The 13,230-nt window shown below is 30.2% G+C and overlaps 1 protein-coding gene across 1 annotated transcript in view; it reads right to left on the bottom strand.

Moving 5' to 3' along the window:
• Positions 1 to 353: 353 nt before the first annotated feature.
• The window catches only part of LOC108727655 (uncharacterized), a 15,498-nt gene continuing 2,621 nt past the window's right edge, over positions 354 to 13,230 (bottom strand). Inside the window, 10 exon segments of the mRNA XM_018455843.1 lie at positions 354 to 1,117; positions 1,282 to 1,473; positions 2,077 to 2,597; positions 3,210 to 3,627; positions 3,708 to 3,846; positions 8,906 to 9,038; positions 9,661 to 9,904; positions 10,512 to 10,882; positions 11,197 to 11,513; positions 11,598 to 11,966. Of these exon segments, the coding sequence (XP_018311345.1) occupies positions 1,005 to 1,117; positions 1,282 to 1,473; positions 2,077 to 2,597; positions 3,210 to 3,627; positions 3,708 to 3,846; positions 8,906 to 9,038; positions 9,661 to 9,904; positions 10,512 to 10,882; positions 11,197 to 11,513; positions 11,598 to 11,855 (2,706 nt within the window). The 5' untranslated portion in view covers positions 11,856 to 11,966 and the 3' untranslated portion in view covers positions 354 to 1,004.

The raw sequence follows: 13,230 nt of genomic DNA, 5'->3' as shown, positions 1-13,230 counted from the left end.
ACATAAAAGAATATTTTATACAATATTTTATAGAATATTCTACTTATTTTTATATTTAGGCCTGACCTTGTCCGTATAGTACACTGCGCATGCGCAATTCATTAACTCTACGAATATTCTAAGGAACATTCTATATTCTTTTTGTTATAAATATCTATGAATTTTTAAATAGAATATTCTATGTACATTCAAAAAATATTCAATTCAAATATTTTCAAATTAAAAACATTTATATTTTATAAGAATATTCATAGAATATTCTGTGCTATCTGGGATAATCAAGTCTTAAAATAAGATAGATCAGATAAGATCTAGTTTTTATAAATACATTTCATAAATACAATAAATTAAGTAAAAAATAAAGTATCATAAATACCATAAGGTATCATAATTCCTCTTTGACGCCATTTTTCTCATAATTGTGACTTATTAACCAAATTTTGTCAACGAATTCGTATTCAGTAGGCAAAAATATGTCAGAAATGAAAATTCACATTCGTATTGCAAAATAATGATGGACAGTTTAATAGAATAAATTTGTTAATTAAATAAGACAGTATAAATCACAATGATAAACCGTAATGTGCATTGTTAATTTGATGTTAACGATAATTAAAAAAGATATTTTAATAAAGGTTTTACGACACTCTTTGATCACACACCTAGACAATCATACAATGTAAAAACATTTATTCTATTGCACCTCGTCTAAGTTATAAGGAATGCAAAGTTCACTTCTCATTGCATGCGATTGCCTTGAATTTTAGATAATTTAAAATCAACTGCAATTCACAAATCAATGTATGGCGTAAAGAATTAAGTAATCACGTATTTCCAATTACATAAATTCGCATACGGAATACTCGTACTCGCGTTCTTACGATTACTCCATAAGAATATTTCTTATTATTGAAAGGCATTTAAGAAATCGTCACATTTTTTATCGTCGATGTTAACGCTCTGTAAATATTTTTACGACGAATCGCAGCATATAATGATTTTTGTTAGCCCTCTCTCAGCCTCCTCGCACGTATAATTTCCCAGATGGGTGACACGATCCAGTAGCATCCACCGAGAAATTGCAGCAATGCGACTATGCGAAGGCATACGTTCTCGTCTGCAATCATCGAGATTATATAAATTTTATAGACCTTTGGCCGTACGTTTTTTATTACCATTGTATCAGGCGCGTGTATCAAAGAAATGAAAATTATAGATCTTTGTCAAAAAATGACAAGAAAAACAGAGAACAAATAAACATCGATGTTTCAAGATACGTACTGTGCACTAAGCAAAAAGCCAGTATACTCAGTCCGACGATGGTAGACAACAATCTGTAGGAGCGATGCACAAATTGATTCCCAAGCACGTCGCAGAGCGTCAAGTCTTGACAGACGAATAAAGTACTGATGCCGACACCACCGAGCAGCGAACACGTTAGAAACCAGTAATAGTTATATGTATAACTTAAACCTACGGATATATAAGAGACTGTTGAGAATTAAAATAACACAATGAAATCGTCTTGCTTCGCGCGTTTCAACAATTCGGTGTATTAACAATGAATATGATTGAATTAACGTAAAATATTATTAAACGTTATACTTTAAAAAACTGTATTAGTGTTAAATTATTAACACCAACACGGTGTGGATTTGACACCATGAGTTTTAAATTCATACACGCATCGTGGTGTTAAACGTACATCATGATGATGTTGATACAAATACCAGCGGTTTTAAATCCACACCAAGAGTGTTAAATCCATATACCGAATTTTTTAAAATGTGCGGTGCTTATATAATTTTTACCATATTAGTGCTGATACACCAATATATATATGGTATGGATTTAAAATCCTAATGTTTATATCAACACCATTAAGATGTAGATTTAATACTGTATGTTTTAAATCCACATCATATTGATGTTTATATCAACACCAATATAGTGAGAATTACGTATATAGACATCGCATGATGTTAAATCCACATTCATATCTTCTGGAGTGTATATTAATGTAATATTATTTCGAAATGTTGAAAAAATCTGAGATTTTATGCATATCTCACGCACTTAACAAAATAATACTGCTAAGCCAACAGGCGCCACCGAAATATATTCTTCTATACTGAGCGGTAGTAACGATGAGCCAGTAGCTAGCGACGCTGGAGATGAAAGAACCGACACCTGCGGCCACCAACAACGTCACCCAGTCACTCGTATAATAAAATGGCTTCGTTCGTTGCAGAAATAAGGTGGGTACCAGAACCCAGAAGAAGAGTGAACCGGACTTCATCCCAGTCCACGTCACTATGACCGCCCAAAATCTGAAATAGCGAGCCACGCGAAACTCCTGCTTCCACTTGCCGTCGGATTGCACGGTCGGATTGACGAAGAGCTCGACATCCTCGTCCGCTTCCTGATAAGTGTAGATGCTGTTCACCTCGCTAAACAAAACCCCGACATTACTGTCCTGTTTGTCGCTGTTGTCATAGCCGATGTTATCTGTGCCGTTATTCCGTTGATTGAACTCCGATTCTCTATCCGAGGATATCCTGATGCCCAATTCATTATCCTCGTCGGTCAGAAGTAACCTGTTGATGAAAACGCGATATTATTTTAATTTTTCGTACATATATATTTTTTTTACTTGGAAGCACCAGATTTCGCAGTATTAAGATCTCTTTAATCCATTAATCTCTTTAATCCATTAATTTCAGAAGATATATATGTTCTTTTTTATTTTAAATCCTTATAATTTGCAGCTTAATTGAATTTTTTAAATTTATAAATTGATATATACAATACATATTAAAAGTGAAAGTGAAAAAAGTAGGTGATATTAAATAATAATTATATATCGATTTATTCTATTTAAAAAGGTGAAATTTAATAGTTGAATTGTCAACAAAAAAAAGATTTTTTTACTTTTTTTATCTCTACTTACAATTTTTATCTTTTCTTTTTCAAATATTTCACCCTATCGCTGACTAAATTTTTAGAAATAGCTTTTTACTCTTAAATACCAATTACGGTCTAAAAATTTTGATTAGGTTCAAGTTAACAAGAATTTAAAATAAAAAAGTTCATAGTGGTTTCTTGATTTAATGAATTAAGAGAAATTTCAGACGATTTTGTTACTTTAATTAGAGATCAACGAGAAAGTTTCAATTTAGAATCGAGACAAGAATATCCTCTGTTGTTACCTATAAGGGGATGCTCGCTGTGGAGTTGGAAAGTGCAAGATCAGGGTGCCTAAGGCAGTAGGAACAAAAGTGATCGTCATCAGCAAAAGTCCGGTCTTCAGGTCGGTTTCCGCAAGCAGGAAATGTGTGAGCGCCGGTACAAGGGTGAAGCCGACGGACATGGCAATGTTCTTCAGCGTCAGCGCCAACGGCAGTCTTACCTTGAAATGTTTTCGCAGCACGGTTTCGCTTTCAATGATTACGAAACTCGCCCCTATGCCCATCACCGCACCAGCGCTCAAACCGGCTAAATATGCGCCCACTCCGCCGGTCGCCAAGTATCCGGAAGCTATGACACCCATGGTGAGAAGAGCCACGCCGATGAGACCAACCAGTCGTGGTATCGACGCCAGATCCGTGATGGCCTTGGTCCATGGATCTGGAAGATCGAAAATAGTAAAAGTCGATGATAATAAGGAGCCGACAGATATAAAATAAACACCGATATAAAATGAATACCTGCTAAGCTCCAAAAAGCAACGAATAATAGAGGCGCCAAAGTGACCTCGCTCCACAGATCGAAGTAAAGCGACGAATTATTGATGACTAAATATCCTCGCACTATGCCGTACATCGACAGGACGCTGGGCACGGTGATCTACACATTTCAACAGCATGATATCTGTATTCATATTCCACAAATTATTTTGCAAATTTATCTATCTTTTTCATTTGTGGTAAAAATTTTTCTTAGAATTCTTTATATAATTCTTCAGAATTTTTGTATAATTTCATAACTTTGTAAAAAAATTCTCAGATTTTTTTATATCAATTGAAATATTTTTCAGAAATGTTAAGAAAATTTATATGTTTTTTAGAATTATTTAAATGTTTATGAATTCGAAAATATTTTAAAATTAGGTACTGATTATCTGTTATTTTCAAAGAAAACATAAAATCTAAAGTAATTTAAGTTATTTTTCAAAAACTTTTATAAATTTAAAATATGAAAAATTTTTTTAAGAGAATTATAAGATATTATGAGAATTATTTTACGAGAGTGTGTGTAATGTTTAAATTTTTTTTTTTTTAAATTTCCTAGATTTTTTTTTAAACAAATTAGAATTTATTTTAGAAAAAAATCTACTTTTTTTAGAATTCTTTATATATGGGCTTTTAAATTAAGACACTTGAATATCTTGAAAAAAAAGCATTTTAGAAAAAAAATATTCTACAGGAAAGCTGTATCATCTAAAAGGGGATAAATAATATGATTAGATTAATTTTCGAAAAAATTGATTTTTTTAATTATAAAGGTTAATGGCATTTTTTAAATGGATTATATAATTCTTTTTATGTAATACATATGGTACCTCTAAGTAATTATTCTGCGTATAAAAGTACGTATTAGTTATCAAAAAATCAATGATTAATTCTTATTAATAGCTTGTATCTTTCCGTTGATCTTTTTCTAGCTTGGCAAGAAACAAAAAATAAAAAATCGAGGGTCACAACATCACACGGTGTTCCCAATTGGTCACCCTCATCCAAGTACTAACCGTACTCAACGTTACTTAACTTCAGTGATCGGACGAAAACTGGTGGTTTAAACGTGATCTGAACGTTGTCCGATTACCTGAATTATTTAAAAATGGTTTTATTAGACTTGTTATTTCATGAGCTCTATAATTTCAAGAAATACAATATATTTTTGTCTGAAATATTTTATTCTAAATTGCTTTCTTATCAAAATTAAAATATTCAAGTGTCTTAAATTTAAATGCATCCTATATATGTATAACGTATGAGAAATATTCTAAGATTTCTTATACTATAATTTCTAATGAAATTTAATAAAATTTAAATAAATTTAAGGTATTTTTCAGAAAACTTTATAAAGTTGAAATATTAAAATTCTTAAAAATAATTTGGCAAATTATAAAAATTTAACTAATATATTTACTAATAAATTTAAATAATATACCTAATTTTATGACTTAAAAAAAATTTTTATATTTTTTATACGAATTGAAATACTTTTCAGGAATGCTGAGGAAATCTATATTTTTTTCTGCAATTCTTTATATGTACATGTATATAAATACTAAAATATATACAATATTCTAAGATTGATCATTCTATAATATAACTTCTGTGAAAAAAAGACAAATTTGAAACAGTTTAAGAGATATTTTTCAGTTTGATATATTTTGTAGAAATTTTCATAAATTTAAAATATGAAAAATTCTTAAAAATACTGAATAAATGGCAATAAAAAATTATTAAAAATATAAGATAATATTAGAATTTTTTTACCAAGGAATGCACTATGTGGTATTCAGTAAACGCATATCAAAAATATAGGAATACCATTAAAGATTCTATTGAAACTTTATACTTATTGAAACAATCACAAACACTAATAATATGAATATATGTACGTAGGGGAAAGGCAGGTAAGAGTACGTACATTTTTTTAAATGAACTTTTACCTATAATACAATTTTATTTAAAAATAAACATAATTTGTTTACATAGAACGCATGTTAAGAGTCTTGCAAACATAATAATAATCATTATAAATTGTTATATATATATATATAATAAAATACCAGAATATCAGGATTGAAAACATTAATTACAATAATGATAAAAGTAACAACTGAATTCGTTATCATTACTGTAAAAATGTAACGATGTTATCGTTTATACAAACAAAAAAGAAACGATTGTTACCGAAAAGAATTAACAGTACAAGAGCTACCACACACAAAATGACATAAACTGCATAAGCTTAGCATAAGACCGCTGGACCAATGAATATCTTATGCAAATTAATATGACATCTTTTTGTCGGATGATCATTGGTCTAGCAATCTTATACAATATATGGTTATACAGCTTATGTCATTTTGTGTGTAGTGGTCCTAATGATAATATCGTTATAAGAAACGCGTTACTTGCCAATCCTGATAATTGTATACCAATATATAAATTATAAAAAATATATAAAAATTTATATTAACGAAAATCTGCGTACTCTTACCCGATAGGACGCCTAAGAGTACGCAATAATGTCGGATAAGTGTACGCAATGATGTTGGATAAGTGTACGCAATGATGTTGGATAAGAGTACGCAATTCAGAATTTAACACATTGAGAAAAACATGCTGTTGATTCAATTAAAATCTATATTACGGGCTGTCACTAACATAAGTAATTAATTCATATATATTTTTATTGACATAAAGACCTTGATTATTGAAATAATAATTTATGTCTTTATGTTAATAAAAATATATACATAAATTAATCACTTATGCTAGTGACAGCCCGTAATATAGATTTTAATTGAATCAACAGCATTTTTTTCTCAGTGCAGTAATCGCATATAAATATTTTTCCTTTATAACCAGAATAGTTTGTATGCATTAAAAAAATTTTTGATTAAAAATGAACGAACCAGAATTTTCTGATTAAATTTATTAAAATTCTAGTTGAGATAATCGGAATCCTGGTTGATATCATATTTTTGATAAAATCTACCAGAATTCTTATCTTTACCAGAATAATTATAACAATAATTATCTTAACTAGAATTCTATCCAGTGAGAAATGACAATGAAACCAATTCGATATCGATTCCATTGTCATTTCTCACTGGGTAGTAGATATTTAACCAGAAAATTCTTATTCGTCTATATTTAAATTTTTACAAATATTTCTTTTCATTCTTATAAACTGTTCGCCTATTCAGTTTGTCGGACTTAAACGTAATCGTAAATTGAAGCTGAAATAATAATATCTACGAATTATATTGATCGTCAATTTTAATAATGATGCTAATAAGCATTTTAAAAACCTATAAATTTAATTTAATCGACGCGCAATTTATAAAACTAAAAAAAATGTTTTGGCAAAAATTTGAATATTAGTATTATATTGATATAAAATCCGCTTTGATCAAAAATAGGACTACTCTTAATTAACTAATTCTTTATTTAATAATTTATTACTATTAAGCTAAATTTTCTCTTGGTTTATTCTTTTTATAGTTTCTCATTACTCTAAGAAAATATATATGTATGTATATAATATATAGAATAATTCAAAGGAAAAAATAAATATCAAATTTCAACAGACATATATTAATTTTACAATAAACTTATTTACTTTTATATAAAATGTAATTAAAATTATAAACTTTAATGACAAAAAAATTTTCAAAACTATTTATTTTTAATAAAGCCATTAGTTATTCATAACGTACTCAAGCATGACAAAAAATATGGCAAGTAAAAATGCATACATAGTGGTCAAGAGTACGTAGCGTACTCTTATCCTTCAAAGCATTGCATACTCTTATATAGATGACATATAATTAGTTTATTAAAAAATTGATAAACATTTGCAACATACAAAAAAAGATATATAATAGATGTATATTATTTTATAAACAATAGAGAGAGTTACAATAGAAAGTATCCTTTAATTATAATAATAAGATATGCAAGAAGTTCTTTATTGACATTGAAACACTTAAAATCTAGAAAAAAGTAATAATTGATAAAATATTAACTTACCTCTAGTTCTGAGACGTAATCAAATAATAACAATAAATTTTTTACAACTTTGCATACATTGTTAAAATTTCATGATATAATAATATCAATTAAATCACTGTTGCCAATATCGAGATTTCAACTATGCGTACTCTTAGACTGACTTATATGATGCGTACTCTTATAACCCTTACTCTATCATATAACAAATTGTTAATGAAAAATCATTATTTGATTAGTGCGTTCCTTGTATCCAGCGAACTTACGTCGTAAACAACATAACACCTGGAACAAAATGATTTTTAACGCATTACAAAGCGCATCATTTATGCATCGAACAAAGTAAAACACACTGTATGATACGATAATTTTTTTTTAGATAAAAATATATGTCAATATATTATTCTAACAATAAGTATATTAAAAATTCGAAATAAGCTAATGTGAGCCAACACAGAATATTCAGGTATAAAATATATATTAATAAATAAATCACAATTAGACTTTCAACTCTGTTTTTGAGTCATTAAAGTACACTACAAAAGATTAATAAATATTTCATTTATAGTAAAACTAGATTGTTGAGATGAATATCGACTCGAAGCATATCGTGAAATTAATGTTCAAATTAAAAAAATCATTATCCGAACATCTTCAGCATATTGAACAATCTAACTTTATTGTAAATGAAATATTGATTAACCTTTTGTAGTGTACTGAAGATTTAAAACAAGATTGAAACATCTAATTAATTGTAATTTATTTATTAATATTGTGTTGGTTCACATTGGCTTATTTTGAGTGGTTGATTTATTTCTTGGAACCTTATATGTTATATATTATCGTTATATATTATTCCTAAATACCTTGTATTGCGTCAAAATACCGACTATTTTTTTTATTTCGTCATCCAATTATATTATATTTAATAATTTTAATATTCTACCAATTTTAACTTACAAATATACGAACAAACATGGTATAATTTTAATAAAGAATCGGGTAACACACACACACACACACACACACACACACACACACACACACACACAGAGAGAGAGAGAGAGTATTTAATGCTAAATGTAGGATCACGAGATCTGATTTCTGAATAAAAGCGCAACTTTGTCATTAAGATACACGTGTAACGATCGAACCTGAATGAAGACAACACCTAGGAGAACAAACCACGAGTATCCACCATCCGGAGCTGTCGGTCCGAGCTCTGGGTACGAAGTGACGATCTCGTCGAGACGAAGTCGCTCGACGAGCGGCATCTTTTCTGTCGAGCTCGGTGCAAACGCTCCACGAGTATAATAAATAACGCGATGTTTATGCAAAGAACGTTTAAAACGATATGAAATTTGTTAAAGCGACTCCGCGACACTTCCTCGCTTTGGACAAACAGCAATCTTAAGACAGGTTAAAATATATTATACGCAGTATCTAATCTCGACTAAGGTGTCGGCGCTCCGATAGCCGTTGATAAGAAGAAAATACCACGTCGTTTTTGCATCTGCCGACACAGATGTCTACGCTGATTTTCGAAGCTCTAATAGTAGATACCGGATATCCCTATAAAAATGCCACAAAAAAATATCGATATTTTAATAATCAACTTGTGAATCTTTAATATAATTATTTAGATGGTTCAACATAATTATTCTTTGATGTATTGATGTATATTATATATATATATATATATCTAAGCCTAATTTTTATATATTTTAACAAAACTGTTCATTTTGTGTATCCTTAAGAAATAAATTTTAGAGATGTAATAAATAATATTTATTTATAAACGGATTACATATCGTAATGTTAACTTGAATAACTAAATAGCATTAATCACAATTCGATATCGCTCGATAAGCAAATACTTATCGTTTTGCAGATTCTCTCCTCTTTCTACGTTCACACATCTTCGCGAATATCACCATTCGCTATTGAAGTGTACCGCACTCTCTTGCTAACCGAGTCGAGCACCGGCTCAATTTTTTTCTGAAGCATTGTCCTTTGTAGATAGACTAAAGCACACACCAGGGCGATCAGCACCATCGACAGAAAGCAAAGCACCACCGTAGTTCCTCGCCGAGTGGTAACTAGCAGCTTTGGAGCGCAATTTTTCGTTTCGTGGAAGTCGTAACTTACGTTACCTAATAAAGAGAAAAGAGTATAAAAAAAAGGACTCCACATTAATTGTATTGGGCAATTAGATCTCAGTAAATAAGTTTATTTTCACATATGATTAATAGCTCATAATCTGGCGAATAGAAGATGTCATATTAGACATGAGATTTGATAATGGACATGAAAAATTTGCAATGGTTCTTTAACTTTGCTTTATCAGAGACTTAAAACTTGTGTCTAATATATTATATATCTGACAAAGCTTTAATACGTTTTGTAAATCCTTCTAAATGTGTGTCTCATTTGATTTTAATTTTACACACACACGATAAATATTATATATAAAGTAAAATTGATATTACAATATATATTGATGCTCTTAATAAAAAAAACTAGTTGTAATGCTACGTAAAAGATATAAAATAACGTTCGATGACATTGTACCTCACAGTTTTACATTTTTTATAAAAATAGCTCAAAAACTATCCGTTATTGAACTTGAATCACAACACCAAATTATATAAGCTACATAATATATGAAAAACTAATTTATCAGGACCTAATTTTCCATACAATTACTGCAGGATTCTTTCGATTTCCGTAAAAAAAAACTTGGTTATCCGCAATTAATACCCTTATGACATTGTAAGTTGGCTTTGTTTCGGATGAACACTTTCGTCTTTTTCATCCACTTGATGAACGGATTGAGCTTGCAGGAGCATTCGAAAGGATTGCCAGAAAAATCCACGGTTACGTTTCGATCGTGCTTGGCGAGATTGTCCATGGTATGGAGATCGCGTTCAAGAACTCTTGTGAATTTGTTTCGCCGTAGGTCCAAGAAGCGCAGGTTGCGCAAGCACGACAAATTAAAGTGCAGCGCGTTCAAATCGTTATCGCCGAGATGAAGATCGAGAAGATTCGGTAGATCACAGAATACGTTGACGTCTCGAAACTCTGAGATCTCGTTCTGTTCGAGATGAAGTTTTATCAACTGCGTGAGGTTGCTAGAAAAGATTTTTTGAATGATTAACTCTTATTAAAAAAGGAAGAAAAATTATAAATAAAAAGATGATGCAAAAATTTTACATAAAAAACTTGTATAGTATAGATATTACTATTTTTGTCTAAATTATTGCAACATATTATCTTCATCTGTTTCTTATATGAAAAAAGTGATATCTTTTTTCATATTATCTAGATTAATGTGTAGCGAATTTGTTTATTTTAAACACAGAAAATGTTAAAAAAAAGTTATAAACAAAATAAACAAATATGTCACCTTTATAGTTGCTACCACTATATTTTCTTCTGAGTTTACCTGTTTACAAAGATGTCGTGGAGCGTTGATGCCAGATTCCTCGGTGGACCGTCTTCGAAGGCATCGGTCAGATGCAACTCTAGAAGAGAGATGAAATTGGAGAAAACTCTCGGGTGATTCCTCGCAGGATCCAACGAGAGTTCATTGAAGTCCAGTATAAGACGTTCCACATGTTGCACATGGTGATAGGCCTTGCCGCGTATCTCGCGTATCTTGTTATTCGACATGTCGATCACCCTCAGATACGGCATGCTGTCCAAGGTGCCGAACACGTTCCAGGGTAGCTCCTCTAGTTCGTTCCCCGTAAAGATGAGTACCTGCGTGTGTATTAATACGTTATCGCGTTAATCATGATGTAATATAGAGTCGCGCGCGGACTTTGATCACGATTGTCTACGCACTTGCGTCTCATTAGGCAGATGCGCCAGTGGGGACGTATCCTGGAATCCAGTTCCCGTACAATTCACGACGTACTGATAATGACCGTCGTAGCACGTTCCTAAGCAGCGACAGCGGTTCTTAAAGGCTGCACCACATTCCAGTTTGGATGACTCTAGAGTCTCCAAAGATTGAAAATTTGGATCCTCGCAGTTATTGATTGATCCAGCGATCGACACCGATATCAAGAAAAATATTAAACTGAAAACGATGGTCCTCATCGCGATCAATGATTTCGCCAAGAACGTACTCTCGAAAGGATTTCGCCGTTACACTTATGCACGACTGATCAAACGTTGGCCAAGAAGACCTTCACGCGTCACGCTTCCAATCTATAAATTCATACAAAATTGTAATATAAATTTATTATTATTATATAATATAATTTATATTAAAATTAAAATGCAATTATATTAAAATTCAATAAATTTATACATTTTTACTAAAATACGAATCAAATTAATTATTCGAAAGTAATTTATTATTTTATCTCCTAATCGTAAGATCTAAGAGAAAGACAGAGAGGACAAGTTTTGATCGCGTACACAATTGTGTTAGTACGGAATATAGCGTTGTCGTCAATGTTTGCTGATATCTAGATAAAATTATCTATATAATAATCTATAGATAAACAATTCATCTTATTTTTATCTAGATTACTGCAATGTATTATCTTCATCTATATCTTAGATGAAAAAAATGATATCTTTTTTCATATTATCTAAATTAACGTGTAGCAAATTTCTTTATTTTAAACGCAGAACATTCTAAAAAGTTATAAGCAAAATAAATAAATTTATGCAAAGTCAATGCGATTGCAAACTCGTTTTAAAGTCGCAAAAATCGTCTTTTTAGTTGTGAACAACAAATATATATGTACTATCTATATATATTCTATATATATAGATAGAAATTGTTTATCAAACGAAATATTCAAAGAACTTTTATTTTTAAAACATAAAGGTTTATTGATAAAAATATGACTATTCTTTGTTTATAAAATAATATTTTCTAATATTGCTAAATATAAAAGCAACATATAAAGTTGCTGAAGTAACAGGTGAAGAAGTTATTCGTAAAACATGTATAATGAATTATGTTAAGGCTGGGTTGTTCCATTTTTCGATAAACTTCGATCCACTGTCTTACTCTCTTACTCTTTTACTTTCTTGTTTATCCAGTTAGGATATTATCACAGTTTATCCGAAGATGAACCGATCCTTACAGATAAATATAAAATTGCTATCACAGAAAAACTATCACAAAAACTGACTTGCGAAATGCTATATGGGTACGTATGCTACACTTACATACAATAATATTTTTATACTGTTATATACGATTATATTTTCTTATTTAACATGTAAGTTATCTAAGATTTTAATTATAATTAAAAAAATCGACTTTGAAAGACTACAATAATTTTTTTGCACATGTATATATATACAGGGTGTTTCCAAATTAAATGGCAAAACTTCGGGAGCGTGTAGAGGAGTAAAAAACTAAGAAAAAAAGTCCTATAGACATATGCTCCTTTTTGCTTTGTTTCGCAGGAAATCACGAAAAAAGAAAAAAATATATTTAATTTATTATTTT

Source organism: Mycetomoellerius zeteki, unplaced genomic scaffold (genome assembly GCF_001594055.1).
Source record: "Mycetomoellerius zeteki isolate Tzet28-1 unplaced genomic scaffold, Tzet1.0 scaffold517, whole genome shotgun sequence".
Taxonomy (NCBI): Eukaryota; Metazoa; Arthropoda; class Insecta; order Hymenoptera; family Formicidae; genus Mycetomoellerius; species Mycetomoellerius zeteki.
The sequence above is the reverse complement of the archived record's forward strand: the minus strand, read 5'-3'. Positions and strand labels throughout refer to the sequence as shown.